The following is a 27,079-nucleotide window of genomic DNA, read 5'->3' as shown; positions in this document are numbered from 1 at the left end:
TCAAAAACAATGAGGTTTTTTTTTTTTGTTTGTTTTTGTTTTCGTTTCCTCTTATTGTTCATAATACCCATAAGGATAGTGAAAACTATTTTTATTGGGCTCGATGTGACATTCTGAAGAACAGTCTTTAAGGATAAAGACTGCCTGCCTCGATGGTTGGATATAGATAAAGATATTGATGAAAACTTGCTTTACTTCACAGATTCTATGAAGCGCTTTGGCCTTCAGGGACTTGGGTAACTAGTTTATGCTGGGCTGTGTCCTAATGGGATACTTTGAATATAGCAGAAAATACTAACCAAACAAAACTGACTAATAATAATTAACGTTTACCGCATATATCTTCTATACCAGACTTTTATGATTTTTCATTAATTTTGAATTGTATATTATTTATATTTAAAACTAAGGGAACAGAGCATCAAAGAGGTTTAAGTTTAAAGGCATAAAAACATGAGATGTACAAGTCAAGCATTTCTAGTTTTGCAGCAGGCATATAAATTTTATTTTGAGGTAACTTCAAATTTAAAATTGTGCAGAGGTAGTTAAACATTTTTGTTTGTCTTTGAAATAGGATGATGACTGGGGAAACATCAAAATGAAAAATGTAAGTATTAAGAACACTCATTACAATGAATTGAGCCAGTTGTCTCTCCAAAATAAATCTCAAGGTCCCCGTTTAAATGTGTATTTCCAGTTGTTCAGCACCATTTATTATAATTCTTTTTCTTTTTAACCCTAACTGATCATTTTAGTCTTTCTTGAAAATCGACTACAGGTCTATGAGCTCTTGTCTCATTGATCTAGCTGATTAAAGTTATATTAGTTTATGGTCTTGAGAACAAAGACAAGTAAGTATGAAACAATAAGACTGTGAGTTCTCTATATTTTTTCTATTTTCAAAAATATTTTTCTATTCAGTTATAATTTTAGAGGAAATCAGTTTCCACAAGTTAATTTTGTTTGAAAATACATGGGTGTTTAGACCAATTTGCAGAGGATGGACCCACTCTGAGTACCGTGTCTTGAGAGTCTTAGAGTGTGTTGGTACCTGTTTTGTTCACAACAGAGTTGTGTTTCAGTGTAGAGACCTTGCCTGGCTTTTGTTAGAATTTAACAAAAGAATTTAATGTTCTGTTGCAGTTGGAGCAGTATTTTTAAAATTGTTTCTCAATGTTTATGGGTAGTGCATAAAAATATGATTGATTTTTTTTTCTATTTTATTCTTATTCTATGATCTTACTTCACTTGATATTCCAGTAATGTTTTTGGAAATTGCTTTGCCTTTACATACACAGGAATAGTATCTTCCATAACGAGTTTGCTCTTTCCGTTTTAGTTTTTGTATCTTTTATTGAAGTATAATTGCTAAAACAAATAACTTCTGTTTTGTTTTTTCCCTGAATTCTTAGTAGAATTTCTAGTATACTACTTAATAGAAAATTGTAAAAGTGGAGATTTTATCTCAACTCACTAACATTTAAAATTATGAATGACTGTTAAATGTTAAGTCTTTTTTCTGTTTCTTGTTAAAATGATCATCTGATTATTTTATTTTATTTTTTTATACTTCGTTCAGTATCATTGTTACTTATCACCCATCCTCTGCCCTTTGGACTGGGGATGGAACTTTGGGTCTAGTGCATGCTAGGCAAGTTCTTTTAACACTGAGGTGCACGCCCAGTGTGCTCTCATTGATTCTCAACCCATTCCTACCACCTGATATTTCTGTATGTTGCCTAGGCTGGCTCTGAACTCCTAGGCTCAGGCAGTCTTGCTTCAGCCTCAAAAAATGTAAAGTGTGTGTCTGGTGGATATGGTATACATGCCTTTAATCCCGGCACTCTGGAGGCAGAGCTAGGTAGATCTCTGGGAGTTCCAGATCAACCAGGACTCTATAATAAGACTCCATGTCAAAGAAAAAAATGCAATTAACCCCAAAGGGGATTTTGTATGTGGACTTTATCCATTGATATGTATCATATTGAGATATTAAAACAGACACTTAAAATATTATTCATTCATGTAAAAATAATTACAAAGTGAATTGGCAATTGACTTTGTGGGTAAGGAAGGGTGTTGCAGCTAAGCCCAAGGACCTGAGTTCAATCCCTGGAACTCATATGGTAGAATGAGAGAACTGACCTTTGCAAATTGTCCTCTGACCATTACATGTTGTGTACACACACACACACACACACACACACACACACACACACACACAAAATTAAAAATCATAAATAAAAAAATTGAGAAAAGTACCTAGCCCAGTTTCTGACTTGGTATTTTCAGGAGTGATTACCTTGAGAACTAGCATCACTCAGTGGAATATATAATATTATAATACAGAGTATCAGGTGTATTCAGAAATGAGATTTATTTGTGATAGTATTTATGATTGTATGGTTCTAAAGGAGTTTCAGGGCCCAGTGGTTCACAGACAGTATCTAGAGTATTGTGATTGTTAACGAGGAAGAAACATTTACTTCCTTAATATATTGCTGGGTTCTAGTTATTTTATTTTATTTTTTTAAGATTTATTCATTTAATGTATTAGAGTGCACTGCAGCTGCACTTCCAATACACCAGAAGAGAGCATTGGATCCTATTACAGATGGTTGTGAGCCACCATGTGGTTGCTGGGAATTGAACTTAGGACCTCTGGAAGAGCACTCAGTGCTCTTTACCACTGAGCCATCTCTGCAGCCTGGGTTCCAATTCTTAATTAGGATGTTTGCATGTATGTTTGTGAGACTTGTTAGTCTTCATTTCTATATTGATTTAGTTACTTATTTTGAGACTCTGGTTAGCCTTGCACTCAGTAGTGGAGGATGAATGGCTTTGAACTAATCTTCTTGCCTTTGCCTCCTGGTGCTGGGATTAGAGGCCTGTGCCACCACACCTGGATAGTCTATATTTTTATTTTATTACGTATTTAATTTTATTGTCAGAATTATGCTGAGCTCATTAAGAGAGTTAGGGAAGTATTTCTCAATGAGTTAAAGATTAGATGTTCTTTACATATATGAAATAATTTATGTTAAAGAGTAGATGTTCTTTACATATATAAAGTAATTTACCAGTGAGATCTTTTGGACCAGGATTTTCCTTGTGTGTGATTATTTTTAATTTTCTTAAGAGATTTGTAACTTTTCCTTTTTTCCTACATTAGTTTTTTCGGTGAGGATATTTTTAAGGGAGGGAGAGAGAACATTGAGCATCAGTCCTTGTCTTCCACCATGTTTGAGACAGGGTCTCTTTGTTTGCTGCTGTGTCAGCCAGGAGAGTTGGACCCTGCTCTTCTGGGGATTTTCCTGTATGTGGTTCCTTTCTTGCCTCGGAGCACTGGGATGAGAGATGTATGCTAGTGTGTCTTGTTTTATGAGTTGTGTCTACTCAAACTCATATCCTTTCTTCATGGCAAGTCCTTTGCCTATTGAGTTATTTATTTTCCCAGTCCTGTAGGATGACTTTTAAAGATGCCCTACGCCCATGGATTTTCAGATCCTCCTTCTGTCTCCCAAGTTCTAGGATTAGAACATATAGGTATGTGCCATCATGCCTAGCTTAATATTGTTTCCTGTTTTTATACTGAGTATATTTAAATTTTGCATCCTTAGACAGTTCTGGAAGAAATTTCCTTAGTCATGCTTTGGTAATGTATTATAAAAAGTCCATGGAAAAAAATAAAATGAAGGTTTGAAAGTTATTGATACACATAGATAGTCTTTGTGTGTATGGGTTTGTTGTTGTTTAAATCCTGACTGCAGTTTCCCCTCTACTCTTTTCAGCCCTCTTTCCCACCTGCCCTCTTCCCTAGATCCACTCCTCTGTTTCCCTTCAGAAAAGGACAGGCCTCAGGAATATCAACCAAACACAGCATAGATGAGGTAACCCAGTAGAAGGAAAAGGAGCAGGCAAAAGAGTCAGAGACAACCCTCATCCCCAATATTAGGAGTTCCTCAAGAACACTAAGCTATACAACCATAATGTATGTGCAGAGGACCTAGTCCAGACCCATTCAAGCTTCCTGAGAAGCCCAATGAGCTCTGCTCAGTTGATTCTGTGGGCTATATTCTTGTGGTGTCCTTGACCCCTCTGGCTCCTATAATCCTTCCTCTTCTGCGGAGTTCTCTGAGTTCTGCCTAATGTTTGACTGTGAGTCTCTGTATCTGCTCAACTCTGCATCAGTTGCAGGATGAAGCCTCTCTGACAGTTGGGCTAGGCACCAATCTGTGAGTATAGCAGAATATCATTAGTAATCATTTCACTGACTTTTTTTTTTGGCCAGTTGAGTTTGGTTCTGTCCTAGGTTTCTGGGCTATCCAGCCTCTGGTTCCTGGCCACCCAAGCATGTCAGGCATGGGTTCCCTGTCATAGTATGGGAGCCTCAAGTTGGACCAGTCATTGGTTTGTTGTTGTTTTGAGGCAGGTTATCACCATATTACCATAGCTGGCCTGGAACTTGCTATGGAGTCCAGACTGAACTGGAACTCAGAGTACTCCATGTTGTGACCTCCAAGTGCTGGGATTAAGGTATGTGCCATGGCGCCCAGCTCATAGATACTGCTCACCTGACTAAAGAAACAGGCCCGTTTAAAGTCACTGCTAACTCCCACCAGGGCTAGGTTGCCAACGCCTGCTGTTGCAGATTTCCTTTTTTCAGCTAGTGGAGACATGCTGTAGTATGGGTGCTTTTGAGATTTCCTTTATGAGCATAACATTATCAGTTTTTAAGTATTTTCATGAATTTATTTCTTTTGTAACAGGGAATGACTGTACTAATGATGGGGTCAGCAGATGCTCTTCCAGAAGAACCCTCTGCTAAAACTGTCTTCGTAGAAGACATGACAGAAGAACAGTTAGCAACTGCTGTAAGACATACCAGATTTTTTGTTGGGTCACTACTTTTTGAAGGACAGTTATTAAGATGTCTTCCAGAAAGTAGTATCTAAAGGTTCTAATTATTCACGTTGATGTATAATGTTAGCAATAGGTAGAATTTTAATATTTTTGTAACTAGCTTAAATTTGTCCTATAGTCAGGTCATCATAAAACTCAGGAGTTCCTTAATATTGTATACTTTGATTATTGTTGCTTTTCTCAATTTAGAAGTGATTTTAACTTAAACTTAATTTACATTTAGCATTACATATGAGATTTCTAATTCAGGGCTTATGCTTTGATGTTTCAAAGCTATGAAATATATTAATAAAAGTTAATATTAAATATAATTATTAATTAAATATATTTAAAAAAGTTATTTGGGCTGGAGAGATGGCTCAGTGGTTAAGAGCATTGACTACTCTACCAGAGGTCTTGAGTTTAATTCCCAACAACCACATGATGGCTCACAACCATCTGTAACGGGATCTGATGATCTTTTCTGGTGTGTCTGAAGACAGCAACAGTGTACTCACATACATACAATAAATAAACCTTAAAAAAAACAAAAAAACCCCAAAACCCCAAAACATTAGTTTACAGATGAAGGTGTTATAAAAAGCGCACATAAATATACAGATATAAATTGATACATAGTAAATATACATTGGGAAGATAATTCATTTGAAATATTTACTACTTAAAGCAGGATCAAAGAGTAGTTTAAATGATAGGATATTTAAAAACTTAAAACCTTCCATGTTAAATGCAGTTTATCTTCATTTTTTAAAAAAAATATTACTGAGGATCAAAATAAGGGCAAGCTCAAGCAAGTGCTCTCCCGCCAAGCGTGGCCTGGCCGCTGTCTCAGAGTAAATATAAAATCAGTAGACAAATTAAAGTGAGCAAACACCTACTATTATGCACATCTTCTTTGAAGTGAGGGAGGATCTTTTGAGGCTGAGACTCGCTGTGTTACCCAGACAACCCTGAATCCACGGCTGTAAACAAAGTCTTCTCAGTCTTTCTTCTGAGTATGGAGATTACAGGCATGCACTACCCAGCCCAGCTCATTTGTGTGTTTGTTTTGTGTACTCGTTTTTAAGTCTTTCTACCTGTTTTGTTACCTATTTGTTTTTTGTTTTTTGTTTTTGTTTTTGTTTTTGGCCAGGTGAATTGATAGGCTTGTCCTCTTACTTTCTAGACAATAATTAAACAGAATTCTTGCCAACATGATGCAAGTAAAATTTTTCTGTTGGGGGAAATGAGACTGTTTTAGTTAATAGGACTGGTAAATGATTCCTGACGCAGAGTGTGAACTTTAGTGATTAAAGTATGTCATGTGATTTTATAAGTGTGTTTATCTTACTCCATCCCCTTCTATTAGATGGAGTTGCCGTGTGGATTGACAAACCTCGGTAACACTTGTTACATGAACGCTACAGTTCAGTGTATTCGCTCTGTGCCTGAACTCAAAGACGCCCTTAAAAGGTAAGACTGGAAAGACTTTGTTAAAGCCAGGAAGTAGTGGCTGCACATCTTTAATCCCAGGCAGAGGCAGGAAAATCCCTTAGTTTGAGGCCAGCCTGGTCTACAGAGGGAATTCAGAATCTCTGTCTCAAAACAAACAAACAAATGCCTCTTCCCCTCCCAAATTAAAAAAAAAAAAAAAGGTCTCTGGGTAAAGGTGGTTCTCTTTTGGGTGAGTGGCATGGTGTCTTCCATGGCAACCTCTTCGAGATACTCATTTATCATAGTGTTTATTCACAGACTTGTACAACTATTACCACACTAAGTTTGAAACCCTCCTTTCTTCTAAGAAAGGAAATGTGGCCAGACATGATAGTGCATACCTTAATGTCTCTGGTCTACATGTGAGGTCAAACAAAGGAAAAGCGCGTGCTCAATGTAGTCACTTTTATTTTTCCACCACCTTCAGCAACATACATATATACATACATATACATACACACACACACATATGTATATATACACACACACACCATATAATGTGTGGTCTTCCAGTTGGTTTTATTCTTTTTCCATAAAGTTTCAAAGGTTTACTCATGAAGAACATGTATTACTCTGTTACTATTTCTAGGTATATGCATATAAAACTTTATTTAATTATTCTGTTGATAGGCATTTGGATGGTTGTCTACTCTGTCATGAATAATGCTGGCATGGACATTGTGTTAATTTCCTAATGCTGTCATAAAATACTATGACTAAATTTGCAGCTTAAAGAAAGGGCTCATGTAGGAGACACGTTAAAGAAAGCATTGGAAGAACCAGATTTGTTGAACACTCGGTCCTGTTTTTCTTCAAAGGAAGAAAATCACTGATGCCTGGTTGAAGGCTGGAGTGGATGTTTAACCTTGAGATCTTTATGCTGTTCTGTGGAGCCAGCCTTCCTGAATCCCCCATATCCTGAGCATTGGTTAGCTCTTATTCTGAGCTTAGTTTGTCAGTGACTAGAACTCATCGTTACGATAGAGGCCCCATGTACTTTGTATCCTCCATCAATAGACTGTATCCTTAATGTTTATTACAAATCTTTCTTATATCCTTCCCCCGAGTACTATTCATTAGTCAATATAGCTCATTCTTAGTGTAAAGGTCACAGGTGCTTTGCTGCATTGATAGGGAGTTTTGATAAAACTATGCCTAAAGCTTTGTTGTGATAATTGTCACATGGAAACTTTTTCCCAAAGTTTTACTATGCTCAAATGTGTAAGAAAAATAAACCCTAAGGTCGCATTCTGGAAGTTTTGATCCACCTTGCTTCCCTGCTGGCCATGAGGCATGCCAGGTACCGACAGGTTTATTTTGACTTATAGCTCTAGACTCACAGTGTCTTTAATTGTGGGAAAGGTATGGCAGCAAAGAGGAATGGCTGCAGGAACAGAACAGGAAGCAGACATGGCAAACAGGAAGTGTTAGCACTCTTAAAGCCACCCCAAATGATGTACTTACTCCAGCAAGTTCATAGCTTCCCCAAACAGCACCATGAACTGGGGGCTGTGTCCAAACACATGAGCCTGTGGGAGACGTTTCTCAGACTACCGCAGGCATTCGTGTCAGAGGTTTAGACATTCATTTCTCTTACTTCTGTACATAGGAATGGATTGCTTAGTCATTGGATAACTGTCCAGATTTGAGAAACTCATGACATTAATTCCAGAGAGGCTGCAGGATTTTACACTTTACCAGTTGTAATCTCTCCGCCTGTCACAGTCTGACTGGGACTGCAGCCATCCTGCAGGTGTGGCATGCCGACTGATGAATGCTCTTGTTTATGTTCCCAGTGTCTAATGATGATGAGCATCTTTGTGTAGGTTGATGTCAGTGTGCAGGTGAGGGCTGGCACTAGTTAGGTCAAGGCTATGATTGGACAGTAAAAAAATAAGGCGGGGACAAAGCTTTTGTAAGGCGGGAGAAGGAGAAGGAGAAGGAAGGAGAATCAAGATGGAGATGGAGAAAGATGACCCAGATCCAGACTGTCTTGCGTTGCCAAGGTAGTTGGGATGGATTTCTGTAAGCAAATTTATCTTATCTAGGTGGACAGTTTATATCCTTATCAATTGGTTGTAAGTTTATTGTGTGGATGTATTGTAGTTTGAGAATTTAACATATAAATCTGACTGTTGGGTTACGAGTTGTTGGGAGTTTATACCATAACTACTAGGGGGCGGATGTTGGGAATGTAAACATCAGTGGCAGAAAGTTATGAGAGGGTAGCTGCTGAGACCAGGGCTGGAAATGTGAACAGACTCCACAGTAAGAGAGCTGCGAGGTAGGTGGTCTCTGTACGAAACTGGTGTGGCAGCAGCCTGGGTCAGAGATACTTGGGGGCAGCGTGGAGCTGCTGAGATAAATTAGTGCTAGTTCCAATGTCCCACTGGACTGGAACTAGTGAGGGAACTAGTACGCGTGGGAATGGTTCCACCATTTTTTAAAATTCTTTTAAAAATTTTTACCGCAACGTCTTTTCAGTTGCCTATTGGACATTTGTATATGTGTAGAAAATATCTTTTTAAATCCTTGGTCTGTTTTTTAATTATTTGCCCTTTTAACAAAATTTAGTTATGATTTTCAAAATATATTCTAAATTGACTTATTGGCTAATTTGCAAGTACTTCTGTATTCTGAGTTGTTTAACTTTGTGAATTGTATGTTTACCCCACATTAAAAATTATTTTAATGTACGAGCTGGGGAGATGGCCCAGTGGGTGACTATGGTTGGTCTGAGTGTGGTCCCTATGTAAATTGCATCTGTAATCCAGCACTTCTGTGGCTGAGTGGGAGGCACAAAGACAGGCACGTCATTAAGGTGGAAGCTTATAAGCTGGCTAGCTGGAGTATGCTATAACACTTTCCTCAACGAAGTAGGAGAGAATGAGCTCCTGAAAGTCCTTTAATCCTCACGCGTGCACTGCAGCACACGCGCGCACATGGAGTAAACTTAAAATACACTTTAATGTTTAATTTTAATTTCTTATTTTATCTCATACTTTTGGTATCAGGTTAGAAATTAACTCTGTAATATAACATCACAAACTATGCTTTTTTTTTTTTTTTTTTTTTTGAGACAGGGTCTCTGGCTTTCCTGGGTCACTAGATAGACCTGGCTGGTGCTGCATTTGTAGAAATTCACCTGCCTCTACTTGTGCTGGGATTAAAGATGTGGTCTACCATACTTGGCCACATTTCCTTTTTTAGGGAAGAGGAATATTTCTTGAGGCGTGTGGACCATTAGTTAATTTTTGTGTATGGTAGGAAGTATATGTCTTACTCCATCTTTTTTGCACATATATAATGTAGTTCTTCCAGCAGTGTTTGTCAAAGACTGTTCTAATTCATTCAGTTGTGTTAGGAGCTTTGTTAACAATCATTTATATCTGGACTTTTTTTTTTAAAGATTTATTTATTTTATGTATGTGAGCGCACTGTAGCTGTTTTCAGACAAACCAGAAGAGGGCATTGGATCCCATTACAGATGGTTCTGAGCCACCATGTGGTTGCTGGGATTTGAACTCAGGACCTCTGGAAGAGCAGTCGATGCTGCTCTTAACCACTGAGCCATCTCTCCAGCTTCTATATCTGGACTTTTAATTTTGTTCACTTTACCTGTATATTTAACTATGCTAGTTGAATGGTAGTTTTAAAGAATGGAAACTTTGTTTTTATATACCATCATACAAGTAAATAAAAGTCATATGCCTTGAGAACCTATGAATGTGTCTATAAATCTCCTCTCAATGAATGTAAGTTAAAAAACAGGGCTTAGATAGATGGCCCAATAATTAAGAGCACATAACTGCTCCTATAGAGATCTGTATTTACTTCCAAGCGTCCACATGGCAACTATCTCTCTAACTAGTCCAGGGGATCTGACACCCTCTTCTGCTTCCTGTAGGCACCAGACACATGCATTGATGTACATACATATATGCGGACAAAACACTTAATGCACACCAAATAAAATTAATGAATCCTTAAAAAGTGCCCTAGGGAATCAGTGATATGTCTCAGTTGGTATGCTTGCTGCATACCCTAAGTTCAGTACCAGGTCACGTGGTGGGCCAGGATTCGCAGGAGAGAACTGACTCCTGATAGTTGTTCTCTCAGTTGTGGCATGCATGCACTGCATGTGCACACAATAGTAGTGATGATGATGATGATGATGATGATGATGATGATGATGATGATGATAATAAAAAAATAAAGTTGTAGTTTATAAAGTGGCAATTGGGAGCCTTTATTGAAAGATCCCCCCCCCCTTATTGAAAGATCTTAAGGAGAATACATACATTCAAATTACTCAGTTCTTGATACCTACAGTTTTATTTTATTCTTTAGTAATTTTTTCCTTCTTTAAAAAGATTTATTTATGTATGAGTGCTCTATCTGTGTGTACACCTGCACACCAGAAGAGGGCATCAGATTCCATTATAGGTGGTTGCTGAGGATTAAATTTAGGACTTCTGGAAGAGTAGACAATGTTGTTAACTGTTCGGCCAGCTCTCCAGCTCTCTTTAGTACTTTTTTATTGTTATTCTTGCTTAATAACATGGCCTGATATAAATTATAGCATGCCTTTTGTAATTTTTTAAAATATGGGTTTACTTTACCCATTTTTCTTGGTGCAAATATCCTAGGTCAAAATTATGTTTTTTCAGTAATTATTTCTCTAAGGTTTCTTATGACTTTCTGGTCTGAGAGTAGTTGGTATTCTTTTTTCCTAGTAGTTTTTAGATTTTCCTTTATTTTTAATTTTCTAAAACAATTTTCTGTTTCTTTTTTTTTTTTGAATGTGGGGTGATCAATTAGGCACTTTTAGTTTAACTAAATTAGAACTTTTCAGATATAATTTTGAACTAGTGTTTTGTGTATATTGAGTGCGTTGCCTGCATATACATCTGCACCACAGGTGTTTCTGATTTCCTTGGAGGCCAGAAAAAGGCCTCGTATGTCCCTGGGAGTCCAGGGACAGGAACTGGAGTTAGAGATGGTTTTGAGCTGCCATGTGGGTACTGTGAATTGAACCTGGATCCTCTGCAAGAGGACCTCTAAAGTGCTGAGCCAGCTCTCCAGCCCAAAATGTTTGGATCAACTTTTCAAACTTTCTGTGCTTTTATCTGCAGTTTATGAAAAATTATGTGTTATGGTTTGGGACAGACTTCATTGTACCACAATCTCTCACGTTTCCAAACAGTGCTTGGCTCTGATTTGTACATTTGTCCTACAGTGATTTCTTTGAGATTCTGAAGTTTCTTAAAGATGTTCTCTGTCCCCTGCCTCCATATGGTCCTGTTAGTTTAAAAAAAGAAAAAGAGAAAGGTTTCATCATTGTAGTTCTGAAAGTTAGGAATGATGACTGGAAAGCAAAGCTCTTGAGCTGGAGCCAATTTAACATCTTTTTTGTGCCCTTTTTCGTCCTATTAATGTAAGCAAATTGCTTTTATGTTTTTAAATTGAGATATACTTTATGTCTATAGGGATACATGTCAGTCATGTTTGATTTGATAGTTTATTTTTTTTCCTTGCTGGATTTGATTGGTTCTGAGAGCTGTGAATGCTCTGTAATCTGTTTTCCTGTCAAACTGGAACATTTCATATTCTAGAAGTTAATGCTTTTTCTACAGTTAATAATCCTCATTCCCCCCACATACCTCCAGCAACTTAAGCTTTCATGTTACTTTGCAGTTCTGGAGTACAAATGGATCATGCAGGCTTTCTTTTGGATTAGCTTTTCACTCAACCTAACATTGAGATAGATTCATGAAGGTTGATCATACTTTAGTTCTGGTTGGTCTCTTATGTTAGTTACTCTAGTGGATAGGTTAGGAAAACTGTGTTTTACCATAGTGACTTTGTCATGAATGGAGATTGAGATTGTTTATAGAAAGGTTATGGGTGAGCAGTGACCATGGTTAAGTTTTTTTTTCCTTTGTTTACTTCATGTTCTGTGTTGTAAATTAACTGAGCATCATAAAGTTGAAAGTGAAAGTAGAAACTCTATACTAGGACTTTGAGCTGACAATGACTTACTTAATTTGTTAGACAAGTTAATGCTGAAAGTAGGTATATGGCTTTTGCTCTAAGCAGTATTATATAGGAAGTTAGTGTAGAGTTTAATGTGTATATTTATAATTTATTTTTATTTTTTATGTACATTGGTGTTTTCCCTGTAGGAACAGGAGTTACAGACAATTGTGAGCTGCTGTGTTGGTGCTGGGAATTGAACTTGGGTACTCTGGAAGAGCAGCCAGTTTTCTTAAATCTATCTCTCACAGCTCCTGGCTTTTAAACTTAAATAGCCAGTCAAGGTTCATTTTAAGACCAGAAGGGAAAAAATACTTTGAGAAATTTGAATTCAAGGGTATCTAATAAATTCTTTTAACTAATTTCTTCTCATTTTAATTTCAGGATGAATTCAATCATGTTATATTTAATTTTCCTAGGTATGCAGGTGCCTTGAGAGCTTCAGGGGAAATGGCTTCAGCACAGTATATTACTGCAGGTCAGTATATGTACTGAGGGGCTGTAATATTTAGTAAAGTTTACTTTATACATGTGTGCATGTAGGGTCAGAGGGACAACTTACTGAGTTGGTTCTCTCCTTAGATTGTATGGGTCCTAGGGGGAATTGAGCTCCCATTTTTTAGACTTGGCAACAAGCATCTTTACCTCTTAAACCATCTTTTCAGGTAAAGCCATAGTACTTTTTTATTTGAAAAAAAAAATGAAGAAGAAGGAGGAAGAGGAAGAAGAGGAGGAGAGGGGAGGTGGGAGGTGGTGGTAGTGGTGTTATTGGGTGTGGTACCACAAGTCTTTAATCCCAGTGTTTAGGAGTCAAAGGCAGGTAGATCTCTGTGAGTTTAAGGATAGCCAGGCTACATAGAGACCCTGCCTCAAAACAGATTGACAAACAAATAGCAACAAATTTCTCTTTTTGTATGTCACTTCATTCATATTTGAGTATCTTTACCTTTGCACTAAGAAGCTTGGACTATATCCAGATTATAAACCAGTGATAGATTTTTTTTTTTCTTGAAAAATAAACTAATGAAGTGCAGGCATGGTAGTCCCATGTCTAGAATCCCAATACTTAGGAGACTGAGGCAGGATGATGACAAGGCCAGGGCTAACCTGGAATATCAAATAAATCATCCATTTGAAATGTGTCCATCAGTATTTATAGTGTTGTACAATTTTAGAACATTTTTACTACAAAAACAACCACGTATTAAATGTGTTACTTTTTTTCTTAACCAATGTTTGTTTTCTTTTTAAGCTCTTAGAGATTTGTTTGATTCCATGGATAAAACTTCTTCTAGTATCCCACCTATTATTCTGCTGCAGTTTCTGCACATGGCTTTTCCACAGTTTGCAGAGAAGGGCGAACAAGGGCAGTATCTTCAGCAGGTAAAGAGTGACATGTCTTTCTCATCTTGTAATAATTTACATTATCTTTGTGTGTTTATGTGTAAATGTGGGTGCATACATGTCACGGTATGCATCTGATGGTCAGATGATAACTTCTGGTGTTGGTCCTTGATTTCCAACTTAAGATGGCCACTCTTGTTTTTCTACTGTGTACTCCAGGTTAGCTGGCGTACAGGCTGCTGAGGAGTCTCTCTAATGGTAGCACTGGAATTTCAATGCTCAAGCTACAGGTCTGACTTTGACATGGGTTCTGGGCATTCAAACTCAGGTCCTATGCTTGGACAGCAAGGATTTTCCTCACTTAGTTGTCTCTCTAATCCAGGGTTTTTGTACTCAGTATAGTAATTGGAGTGTATTTGGACACACAGGTATCAGTCTACTCTTGTTCATATCAGTATCTCTTGTCTAGTGTGTGTCTATAATCTTAGCTGGTCATCTTGATGTTGTTTTAATCCTGTTTTAATAGTTTTTAACATTTTGTCACACAGGCCTAAGTGTCGTTTTAAACATTGAAATAAGAGGAGGGGTACAGCTAAATGATTAGGCACTTCCTTAGCAGAAATGAAACTCTGGGTTTGATTTCTACCCTCCCAGAATAGATAAATTAAAAATAAGTGGGATTTGGGGTTGGAGAAACAGATGACACTCTTCCCGAGTCCCACTTTTGTAAAGGTTTATGAGCATTTGTTGTTGCTCTTCCATAAGACCCAAGTTCTGTTCCTAGCACCCATATTGGGGTAGCTCACAACTACTCTTTAACTACAGTTCCAGGAAAACATGCTGCTGTGTTCTCTGTAGGCACTCACACATGAGTCATACACTTACACATGCACACATACACATGAAGCAAAAAGTGAATATTAGAAATTGGTTATTTGGTACCAATAAGATAACCACTATGAGTGATTTTCTGCCCCAGTCTAAATCCTTTTGATGCCTCTGATTTTATCACATATATATGACTTGCTCATTTTTCTCCAGCCTATGGCTCCTCCCTCTTGTTTAAATGTATGAAAACCCTTTCTTTGTACTGATTTGTTCTTGTTCTTGATTGTCGTTTATGTAACGGTGTCTCTTTTAGGTCTCACCACTCTGTGGCCCCTTCCCCAGTCTTCAGCTTTCACCCTTTCTCTAGCTCCAGCCCTACATGTAAATCTCTCTTCCTGTGTGTATGTGTTCACTTCTTGGACCTTTTGTATTCACTCACATTTTGAAATATCTGCAGTAGTGTAGTGCAATTAGGAGCACGAAATTTGTGGACGAATCTTCTGAAATTCTTTTTGAAAAATCTTATACTAGTTTGACTAAAGCTGTTATTTTTTTGTGAATGACTGAGCAATAATTAAGGTATGAAGGCATGGCCCAGTGGTTGAGAGTGCTTGCTGCTCTTCAGAGGACCCAGGTTTGGTTCTCAGCACCCAAATCAGGTGGCTCTCAGCTCCAGTTCCAGTGATATAACACCCTCTTTAAGGTCTTTGTGGCATCCATACACACAGGAACGTGCACACAGATAAATGTTTAAAAATTAAAAAAAAATTGGAATTACATTTCTATTCATTTTGTGTGGAATGTGTGTATGTGTGTGGGCTTGGAATATGTGTGGCACTGTGCACATATGGAGGTTAAAGGACAGCGTTCTGGGGTCAGGGATCAGTTTTCCCTTTATACCATGTGGATCTCAAGGATCAAACTCAGGTTATCAAATTTGGCAGCAGGAGTTACCTGTTGAGATAGAGTCTTGGTATGTAACTCAGGCTGGCCTCCAACTTAGATGTGTGTAACTCAGGCTGGCCTCCAACTGATGGCCATCTTCTTACCTCATGCCTTCTGAGTACCAAGAACAAGATGTGTATTGCTGTGTCCAGTTAATAGTGTTTGCTTTGAGACAGGGTTTTCCTGTGTAACCCCAACTTGCCTGGGATTATGTGTAGATCAGACAGCCTTGGATTTGTGGCAGTCCTACCTCTGCCTACCAAGGGTAGGATTCTAAGTGTGCATCATCATACCCAGATCTGCTTGAGTATTTTAAAGAAATTAGCACAAGGCCCTGGGTTTGGTTCCCAGCTCTGAAAAAAGAAAAGAAAAGAAAAAAAAATCTGCTTGAGTATTTTAAAGAAGAAATTATCTTCCTTCCCTAAGGAAACAATAGCTTGAAAAAATTTTATAGATTAAACCCTGTCTCATTTTACATCACAGGATGCTAACGAGTGCTGGATACAAATGATGAGAGTCCTGCAACAGAAACTAGAAGCCATAGAGGATGATTCTGCTAGAGAGGTAAGTGAAGTGTATTTGTGATTAGAGATTTTCCTAATGCCACTTTGTGCCAATTTAGGCTTATCCCCAGCTAGCTTACAAATAAGACTCAGACTGGTTATTTTATTTGGTTTTGACAATTACTGGGGGTCACCCTAATCTACTAACTATTCTTACTGCTGGCCTGGCCATGTCCCCAGCAGTTTACCCCAAATACTTGCTGTTTCACCTAGACATGTGCTCCCATCATGGCGGCTTCCTCCTCTCTTGTTCTTTCTCCTTTTCTACTTGGTCTTTCCTCACTCCCGTCTCTTTTCTACCTCCAACCAGGTAACTCAAAAGCACCTACCTTTAATCCCTCCAGTATGAGAATTCACTGTTAGACCTAGACTTCTGAGTATAGAATTGAGTATTAAAATACATAGCAACAGACCAAACCTCAACAATCCTTCTCCTTTTTTTGTCTAAATAAATAGGCTCTTTCTCTTATAATAATAAACAACATAGCCTAGGAACAATTATGAAATTATGTAAGAGATATATTAAAAAATCCAGTCTGTTCATACTTGGCAACTCACGAGAAAGTATTCTATTATCTATCTTATCATGGTGAGTTTAAGGTTCTGTATCTAAATTTTTATCCTAACTTGTATTACCATCCTAAAACTAACTTCTTAGACCTAGAATAGCTTTTTTTTTTTTTTTTTTCTTTTTTTCGGAGCTGGGGACCGAACCCAGGGCTTGCGCTTGCTAGGCAAGCGCTCTACCACCGAGCTAAATCCCCAACCCCAGACCTAGAATATCTTAAATCCTAAATAACGTAAGCTTGTAGTGAGACTATGGCTTTTAGAGACCTGAGAAGGAAATAAATATTACCTGAGTATATATGAAGCACAAGTATGCAGCTTCCAAAAATCATAGAAATGACAGAGACAGCTGACTACCTGAACAGTCCCCAATATTCTCTACGAGACTGGAGCATTTATTTTCGGACTTCTGACCCAGAATATCTGACAGACCTTTTGCGAAGCAGGAAATATGAAGGACTAGCTTACCCTGTATGGGCAGAGCTGCACTTTGTCCATTCTGGACAGCAGCATTCTGTCTACAGATAAAGTTAGGGCATTTTCTTGCACAGTCGCTAGCTTGCCACAATTGAAACAACTCCATATGGAGGCCTTTTGATTCTCATCATCTTCTTCCAGGTCTAATGGGGTGCTGCCAGGAGCTGATGTGTCTCAATTCAAAAAAGCCTTAAATGAATAAAAACATTTGACATGCTATATTTGTGAGTCTCTGAGGGTGTGAAGACCATCTTTCTCTTCATAACATATCTGAACAAGCAGATATTGCCTGTCTCCAGCTACCTATTATCTGGACCACCCAGGCATATATTTCTGTGATAATCCAGACTAGTATCTGACAAGACCATGAATTTAATTGAATGACTGTTAGTTTGCATCACTTAATTATCCTAAACAGTTTATAATAGCAGCTACCAAAAGGAATGGGATTAAACCTTGTAATTTTAAATGAGGTTCATAGGCACAATTCCTATCTAACAGTTGAAACATACATATATTATATCATAACAAAGTTAATCTTAAATTTTGTATCAATATACAAAATGTATACCAATGAAAACCTTAAACCTGTATCACTTAACAACATTCTGTACTAATGTAACAAAATATAACTTTTTCAAAATATAAAGATTTCTATCAATGTAAGATTATGTCTATGAAATGTTTTTTGGTTTAAGAGTAGATCCAATAATTACGCCTATTTGTCTAGTTTCTTACAATATTTATATATCCCCTCTTTTTTCATTCTCCTTTCCGTTACCTTGGAAAGAAAGAAAGGTAGAAATCCCTGAGCCTAAGCTCCCTATTTTGTTTCCTCCCTATTTAAAACCATAATTATTTGTAATCATCCCTAAAAATGACCATCTGTAACTCATAAAATGACCAAAACACTCTATCCCAAGTTAAGGGCCTGAGACAGTGTTCTTATAATTGTTTGCTGCTGAATTGTGGAGGAAGAATTCCTTTTTTAGAGGCCCAAGAAAAGTAGAAAAATGGTTAGTTTTAAGAAAGCTAGTATAGGGGCTGGGGATTTAGCTCAGTGGTAGAGCGCTTACCTAGGAAGCGCAAGGCCCTGGGTTCGGTCCCCAGCTCCGAAAAAAAAAGAACCAAAAAAAAAAAAAAAGAAAAAAAAAAAGAAAGCTAGTATAGCTTTTGTTGTCTAATCTCTGTATGTTGAGAAAGTGCAGGCTTAAATGAAGTCCCTGTTGGAACAGTCTGAAAGTCTGGTCCTAGGCTGTTTTGAAAGTATCCAGTCTTCAGAGGAAACAGCTTTGATTCAGTTGTTTGGATCACGCAGGGAGCTGAAACAGCAGGTTTAGTATCTCAGCATCCCTGAGGGTGAATCCTGTCAGGGATGCTCTCTGTTTCACCTTATAGTGACAAACGTTGTAAGCAATACCGAGTTCCACAAAGACATTGTATGGAATATGCAGGGTACACAGATCAGTTAAAGATGATTTTCTTCTCAGTCTAGGTTTGAGCAGGTGAAAGACAACTTTTCTATAAAAGTTATTTTGGATTATATGAGATTGTAATATCAATTTTTATCTATACCATTTAAAAGAATGGTATGAAAAGTCTTGTGAATTTTGAAGTCAATAAGAAATAAGATTTATTGGCTATACAAAAACGTTTTTATTTGGTCTCAGCCAGACTCAGCTGCTCTCAAGTAGCAGGATCAGTGCATGCATTACCTGTCTTGTTGATCTTGCTAATATCCTATTTGTCTATAGCCAAGATCTTCAGGGGTCTTCTCCAGTCAAGCCTTATTTTCAGTAATTTGGATAGAAGATAGAGCTTTTCTTTTCCTGTTGGAACAAATTAAAATCTTCTTCCCAACACAACATAATTTCCTTTCTCTCATTTTGGAATTAGGACTTCTATAGGCTGATCTAATTTAGCAGTTCTTTCTAAAATCCAGTGTCTCTTAGCATTTGTGCTATTTTTTTCATTAGCTTTTAAAATATTTAGTCACCAAAGCACATTTTAAACCATCTTTGGGGAAAGATACCCCTTCTGTTCTATGAGCATTTTTTTCAGAGTCCTGTTAGGTCTTTTTATGATGGCTTGACCTGTAGGACTGTATGCTATGTTTAGAATAGGCTTCATGCCATAATGTCCATACAATTGTACTCTTATGTCTGAGCATCAGTTTCAGTCTGTAAAGGCATCTCTAAGATAGCCATCATTTCTAATAAATGTACAGTCTCAGAATCATCCTTCTCAGAACTCAAGGTAGAAGTCCATTGGAACTCTGAACATGTATTAGTTGTAGTATGTATCAATGTGTTCTCCAAACACTACAAAATGAAACACACTACATAGCAACAGACCAAACCTCAACAACTTTGTGTTTTATTTTAATTTTCTTTCTGTCTTTTCATCTGAAAGGGTTTAAATCAATCCATCTTAATAGGTAAGATATCAGGCTCCGCAGTTAAGAAAACTGGATTACTAGTCCAGAGGTTATGATCAATTTCCAGACATCACATGGTGTCGCACAACTGTCTATAATGAGATTGATGCCCTTTTCTGTCATGTAAGCATACATTTATATAGAGTATTCATATAAGTAAACAAACCTTAAAAAAATAAGTATCTTCTGCAATACTTTAGATGATCAGCCTAAAATTCTATGCCTAAAAACTTGAGGACTTGCATTTTATTCTATTTCTAAACATAACCTATTACTGTTTGTCTACATGTTTAATCTTTTGGTAATGTTTTTGAATCAGCATGAAATATAAAAAAGTTCTCATTTAAAAATCTTATGTATTAGCAAACTGAATTGTGTTGAAATCTACAAAAAGTAAAATTCGAATTTTCTTTTTAATTTTGCAGACCGAGTCTTCATCTGCATCAGCAGTCACACCTTCTAAAAAGAAAAGCTTAATTGATCAGTTTTTTGGTGTTGAGTTTGAAACTACGTATCCTTTTTGAGCCAAGATATGTATAGATTTTCATAATTTTTAAAAAGCAGTTGTCACTAAAAAGCATAGTTGGCTAATTGGCACTGGAGGCCTCAGGTTTCTATGTCTAAAAACTTAAAATAGTGAGAATTAGAAATTAATAAAATAGTACTTTAGAGATTTTTGAGCTTTAGATAAATGTATATATCTTAAGGATATTCATTATTCTTTTTTCTTAAGAACATGTTTTTCTGTGTGTCTCATTAATTTATCTCAGAGAAGTTTCAGTTATGAGAAATTGGTCTATTAATAATGTACATGAACTCAAGGAACTTGTTTTCTTGGTTAAGGGTAGAAATTTGGAGATTATCTCTGTCATCTTTGGATTATGGAGATACATAAGAATTATAATGACAACGTCTATTTTGTAAGAGTTCTTGTTTCTCTTAAACGCATACTCAGTTTTTGGTAAAGTTGATAGGCAAATGAACATTCTTAAGCACGTTGCAGAGAATATTTATTGGGAGACTAATATTTAGAATAAATTAACAAATGACTATTACGAATTCTATGACAGCTTATTTTTTTCAAGATTAATTAAAAAATTGAATATCTGTTGCCGTTCCTTAATTTGCAAAGCATGAAATGTACAGAATCTGAAGAAGAAGAGGTCACCAAAGGAAAGGAAAATCAACTTCAACTTAGTTGTTTCATTAACCAGGAAGTGAAGTATCTTTTCACAGGGCTTAAATTGGTAAGGAAATCATGGTTAAATCTTATTTGTAGATTTCTTATTTGTGGATATGCCTCTTGGCTAAAATTCATTTGTAAAGTCAAATTTTTGACTTTATTTTTGTTGGTAATTTTGGTGTTTACAATTTATCACTAGCATACAGCATTCCTAAGTATGAGGATACTGTAGTGTGCCTTACGAAGAAGAAAATGCATTTGGTTTGAGGGTGAGTTAGGGTGCTGTGATGTACGTTCAACACTGTAGGTAAGGAAAGATACCTTCACATGGAAACACCCCATTGGTTATCTGCTGAATTGGTTATCTGTTATCTGTTATCTGATATCTTCTCATGGAAACACCCCATAGGTTATCTGCTGATTGGTTATCTGTTATCTGATATCTTTACATGGAAACACCTCATAGGTTATCTGCTGATTGGTTGATGCGCTATGATGTAGGTTCAACACTGTAGGTAAGGAAAGATATCTTCTCATGGAAACACCCCATAGGTTATCTGCTGATTGGTTGATGGAAAGGTGGCCCAAAGTCTGCAAGAATCTGCCCAGGCTTCTCCTGGAGTTGGCTTGGTGTTTACTATTTCATTGCTCATGGCGTCATTAATAAAGCACAGCTGTTCTGTATACCAGGAGTTACCTGTGTATTTGAGAGTCACACTTCAGTTGGGCTTTTATCTCATGAAACATTAACAATAGTTTCACACATTCCTGAATTCCATTTAGAGGACATACAAAATAAAATGAATGTTATTGAGTTACAAAATGAACGATTTGGCAAGGATCCTGTAGGTAGTTTTCTTAATTTTGTATAATTATAGCAAAGGTGTACTTGGGAGTCCTAGGTGATGACTTGATAGCTAGTGCATGTGTGCATACAAGCCCAGCACTTGATAGCTAGTGTATGTGTGCATGTGTGCATATAAGCCCAGCACTTTACAGGCCTCCTGGCTTCTCTTCTGTGGTGCTGGGCTTACTGTGTTCCACCACACCTACTTCTAGCTATACTTGATTGAAAACATATTTTTGAATTATTTTCTTCATAATTTTAAAGATTTTTATTATTTGTTTAAATCTTTTTTTTTCTTATTTGGGCTTCTCTGTGTAGTCCTGGCTATCCTGGACATTACTATGTAGATCAGGCTGGCCTCCACCTGCCTCCTCAGTGCTGGAAATAAAGGCACACACCACTACCAGGACATAGCTATTTGTTTAGATTTTAAGTTGTTTTACTCCATGTTTCACCTTTGCATAGTTATGTGTTAAAGCTCCACAGTGGTTCCTTTTATAATGTGATTGGTGATTTTTATAGAAACCAGATAGACTTTAAATTACACATTTGTAAGATACTAAATTATAAACTTGCCTAAGATTAGCAAGTTTTCTAGTTCATATTTGTTTAGCTTTGCTAATTTATATGTATATATATTATCATAGTGCAATATTAGAGAATCTTTATTACAGATGAGCTATATGCCAGATTGTTTCCCAGGTTTTCAGCATGCACTAATTTGTGTCATTTTTGCATCACTCTCAAAATGGAGACAAATGTGACCAGAGGAAATAAATGATACCCAAAGCTTTTCTCACATCCCTTAGATCAATGATTCTCAACTTTCCTAATCTGTGGACCTTCAGTAAAATTCCTCATGTTGTGGTGGAACACTCATAAAATTATTTTTGTTACTTTATAACTGTAATTTTGCTACTGTTATGAATCATATGTAAATAATCTGATTTGCAGGTTATCTGATGTCCAATGCCTGTGAAAGGGTGGTTCATCTCCCAAAGAGGTTGTGATGCATAAGTTTAGAATTGCTGCCTAAGATTAGCAAGTTTTCTTTGTTAATTCTTCTCAGATTTAAAATTAACCTAATTGATGGTGGCAGGTTTTCATATGTAATGCATGAAGAACAAGGGTTTCCTACATTCTCTAAATTTCTAGTGTGAGTATTCTGATAATTCATAGATATAGGGTGACAGAAGGCCTTATTATTTAATAAAATAACAATATGGCTTCTTGACTTAGAGCAATATTGTATTCAGAGCCATTTTTTGTTCTTTTATTAATTCATTTTCCTCTTCTATAGTACATCCTAACTGCGGTTCCCCCGCCCCAATCGCACTTTCAGTCTCACTTCCTTCCCCTGTTCCCCTCTATCTACTCCATTTCAGTTCAGAAGAGGGCAGACCTCCCAGGGATATCAACCAAACATGGCATATCAAGTTGCAATAAGACTAGGTACTTCCCCTAGTATTGACTAGATGAGGTAACCCAGTAGGAAGAAGAAGGTCCCAAAGTAGGCAGAAGAATCAGAGATACCCTCACTCCCACTGTGTGAGTTCTACAAGAATACCACGCTATACAACCAAAGCATGTGCAGAGGGCATAGCTCAAACCCATGTCAGGCTTTCTGATTGTCACTTCCATCTCTGGGAGCCCCTATGAGCTGTGCTTAGTTAATTCTGTGAGCTGTGTTCTTGTGGTGTCCTTGACCCCCTCAGAGGGCTTTTTAATAGTATATATTATATGATTCCTTAGAAGTGTTGAGCAAATTATTTAAAGAAGCCTCCTCTATCATGTTTATTCTAATTGTTGTTTGTTGGGATAAATCCACTGATGTATGTACTGTATAGTGCTGTTTTTAAAAGTTAGATACGTGGTTTTATGTTGTAGGGAATAGTTTTTAAATCTGATGTTTGGTTGTTTGTAATGCCTTTTTTTAGCGACTTCAGGAAGAAATTACTAAACAGTCTCCAACATTGCAGAGAAATGCTTTGTACATCAAATCTGTAAGTTACGCATTTCTTTTTGAGATTGAGTTCCATCTCATTGAAAGGGTTCAAGGGGAGGAGGTGGCTCAGTAGGAAAACTTGCTATGGAAACCTGAGAACTGGAATTTGGAGCCTCAGAGCTCATGTAAATAGCTGGGTAGGCATGGCTTCCTGGCTCTAGTCCCAGGGTGGTGGAGGTGGAGCTGGCTGGTTGGACTAGTTGGAACAGTGACTCCATGCACATTCACACATGTGCTCTTGGCACATATACAAGTGCCTACACACTTGTCAACATGCATGCAAATGCACACGCAGATGCTCACCCACACTACACACATATGCAGAAAAGAGAGAGGGTGCTAGTTAATATAAAGTCTTTGTTTTTATACCCCCCAAAACCCCAAAAATGTAACCCCTTACATGGCCTTAGATATTAAAGAATTTTTCTCATTTCTCTCCCTTAGTCTAAGATCAGCCGGCTACCTGCTTACTTAACTATTCAGATGGTTCGATTTTTTTATAAAGAGAAAGAATCTGTGAACGCCAAAGTTCTTAAGGTTAGTAATGAATTTTAGTCTGTATATTAAATAAAATCCTTTGAATGCAATTCCCAGCATGCATTAGATTTATTTATCCTATTAAGGATAGCTTTGAGGTGGTTAGAGGTGATTCTTAGCTCACAATTTATTGGAATTATGCATTATCCATTTGTTTCACACATGCCTGGCTTCTTCCTGCAGTCTCAAACATTTAAGCCTTAGAGCATACATTTTATATTTTTCAAAAGATTCACAGATAATTATTAGTTCTTGAAATCCCCAGAAACTCTGCCCTGGATTAGATTGGAAATGAGGAAGGATGCAGTAAGCACACTGTAATTGCATTTAAGCACCACAGAGCTTAAGTGTTGATTCCTTGAACTGTGTAGTCTAGTTGTGTGTAGTCTTCCTTTGGAAGAGGTGTATGAATCTACCCTATGGGCTGAAATTCACATTTTCTGTTAGTTATATGTGAAGGTTAAATATAGCTTGGGCCTTTTTTGTTTACTGTAACTATTTTAATATGTTCTTTAACTGTTTCAGTGTTGTGTATAAAATTGTTTTTTTTTTTTTTTTTTTTTTTTTGGAGCTGGGAACCGAACCCAGGGCCTTGCGCTTGCTAGGCAAGGGCTCTACCACTGAGCTAAATCCCCCAACCCCATAAAATTGTTTTTAAACACCACATTGGGACCTATTACATGTGTAGTATCTTACCTATTCTGAATCAGTGTTCTGTCATACAAGTGCAGCTTCTGTGGTCATGTGTATGGGCTTGATTATTTAATGGGAAAAGATCATGAAAAGTAGTTACTGTATAAAAGTTAGAATCAGATCATTCTTTAATTTTTTTTCAGTGTTGGGAACTTTGACTATTCATGTAATTTGTTTCAATTAGATCTACTCACTCTTTCCTTCTATGTTCCCTCAGCCTTATAGCACTATTGCTTCCCAATTTCATGGGTTCCACTGTAACATCACAGATTCATTTTCAACTTTACTTGACTTATGAAAGTATTATTTTGAAAGTGTTCTATGGCCAGGCGGTGGTGGCACAAGCCTTTATTCCTAGAACTTGGGAGGCAGAGACAGGCGGATCTCTGAGTTCCAGGACAGCCAGGGCTACACAGAAAAAACCCTGCATTAAAAGGGAAGGAAGGAAGGAAGGAAGGAAGGAAGAGCTATATATATATATATTAAATAATTGTGCTTTTGCATTTGTATTTTTGTTTTTGGTTTGTTATAGGATGTTAAATTTCCTCTCATGTTGGATGTGTATGAACTCTGTACACCGGAACTTCAAGAGAAAATGATCTCTTTTCGGTCAAAATTCAAGGATCTAGAAGATAAAAAAGTGAATCAGCAACCAAATGCAGTAGGTTCCTTTTGCTGTATTTTTACCACTGCCATTTAAATCTTCATTTAGTGCCCAGGAATTGCTACTATGAAATGATCAGGCCTTTTTCCTTTTCCTCTTCCGGGGACGGTGCTTAGAGGCACTCAGGATGGTCCAGCGTTTAACATACTATAGGCCGTCCTCCGATACAGCCTCTAACAAAACAAGGCAGTCTCAAACCCTGGCAACAGGATGGTTTACCTTTACACCAAGAAGGTTGGGAAAGCACCTAAATCCTCATGTGAATGACTAGGCAGACTGTGAAGAGTTCACACTGTGAGACCCAAACCTTATCAGATTGTCTAGGACAAAGAAGCAGGTTAGCAGGGCCTATGGTAGTTCCATGTGCACCAAGAGTGTCCATGACAGGATCAAGCGGGCTTTCCTTACTGAGGAGCAGAAGATCATTTTGAAAGTGTTGAAGGCACAAGCACAGAGTCAGAAAGCAAAATAAATATGCAACTTTTTAAAGTAATAAAAATCAAGACTTGGTCAAAAAAAAGAGAGAAAGAAACCATCAGCCTGCATTTCAGTTAGGAGGTGTAAATATCTTGATGCGGGTCTCTTAGAGCTGTAGATGCACTAACGTAGTGCAGGAAGCATTGCTCTGCAGTGGTGAAGCAGCTCTATCATCTTTGCTCTGCATGAAGTCTGCATTTCTCTATGTGGTGATATTCCTTGTGAGGCATTTTAGTGGGGAGTACAGAATATACATACCTTAGTTTCATCTTTCATCATGTTTCTATGATTTTGTAATTTTAAGAAAGTTATTATATGAAATTAAACTCCCAATTTTTTTGACATAAACTTTGAATTGACTCCACATTTTCAGTTGTCTATTATGAATAGAGCTGGTAAAATGTTTGCTTGCAGAAATTAGTGTAAGCAGGAGTTTAATTTCTCTGAAATGAATATCCAAAAGTGTATTTGCTGTGTTGCATGGTGGTAGCATACCCAGTTTGTCAAGAAAGTACCAAATGATACCTGCTTTTTATTTCTGTCAGCAATGCCTGACTGACTCATGCTCTGACTACCTTTTGCTGCTGTTAAGTTTACATTTGAGCAGATGGTTAAGTTTGTGGTACTGCCTTAATGATTTTGACTTTTTCATGTTTTGGTTGCCATGTGTGTCCTCTGCTGAACTGTCTGTTCTGTTGTAGATTATAATTCTTAGCTATGCAGATTGCAAGTGTTTCTCTCAGGCTGTCATTTTATCTCGTCATTCTCCTTATGGCAAAGAAAAAGTTTGAGTTTGATAGCTTGTTTATTTAGGTACGTGGTTGGTTCATTTAATTTCTGTGGGATAAGATGTTCAGATCCATTATTTTGGGTCTGAATATCCAGATCTCCAGGATATTAAACAAAGAAAGAAAGAAAGAAAGAAAGAAGGAAGAAGAAAGAAAGAAAGAAAACCTAGTATTTGCCAATTGACTATACCCTGGCATCTTTGTAGATAATTGGTTGACAATAGATGTGAATGTGTTTATGAAGCTTTCAGTTTTATTCTAATCCTTTGTATATCTGTTCTTTGGCCATACT

The 27,079-nt window shown here is 37.2% G+C and overlaps 1 protein-coding gene across 6 annotated transcripts in view; it reads left to right on the top strand.

Moving 5' to 3' along the window:
• The window catches only part of Usp14 (ubiquitin specific peptidase 14), a 37,629-nt gene that overhangs the window by 6,991 nt on the left and 3,559 nt on the right, over nt 1-27,079 (top strand). For 2 of the 6 annotated variants that reach the window (XM_087592636.1, XM_087592635.1), the window contains exons 1-12: nt 3,458-3,546; nt 4,433-4,536; nt 4,770-4,874; nt 6,272-6,375; nt 12,852-12,910; nt 13,685-13,815; nt 16,033-16,113; nt 20,019-20,104; nt 20,726-20,840; nt 23,561-23,626; nt 24,073-24,165; nt 25,391-25,519. In XM_087592636.1, the coding sequence (XP_087448762.1) occupies nt 4,773-4,874; nt 6,272-6,375; nt 12,852-12,910; nt 13,685-13,815; nt 16,033-16,113; nt 20,019-20,104; nt 20,726-20,840; nt 23,561-23,626; nt 24,073-24,165; nt 25,391-25,519 (966 nt within the window). In that variant the 5' untranslated portion in view covers nt 3,458-3,546; nt 4,433-4,536; nt 4,770-4,772. 6 annotated transcript variants of the gene reach the window in all.

The sequence above is a fragment of the Rattus norvegicus genome, chromosome 18, assembly GCF_021556685.1.
Source record: "Rattus norvegicus strain SHRSP/BbbUtx chromosome 18, alternate assembly SHRSP_T2T, whole genome shotgun sequence".
Classification (NCBI taxonomy): Eukaryota; Metazoa; Chordata; class Mammalia; order Rodentia; family Muridae; genus Rattus; species Rattus norvegicus.
Note: the sequence above shows the minus strand (reverse complement) of the source record. Positions and strands in the feature narration are given on the sequence as shown.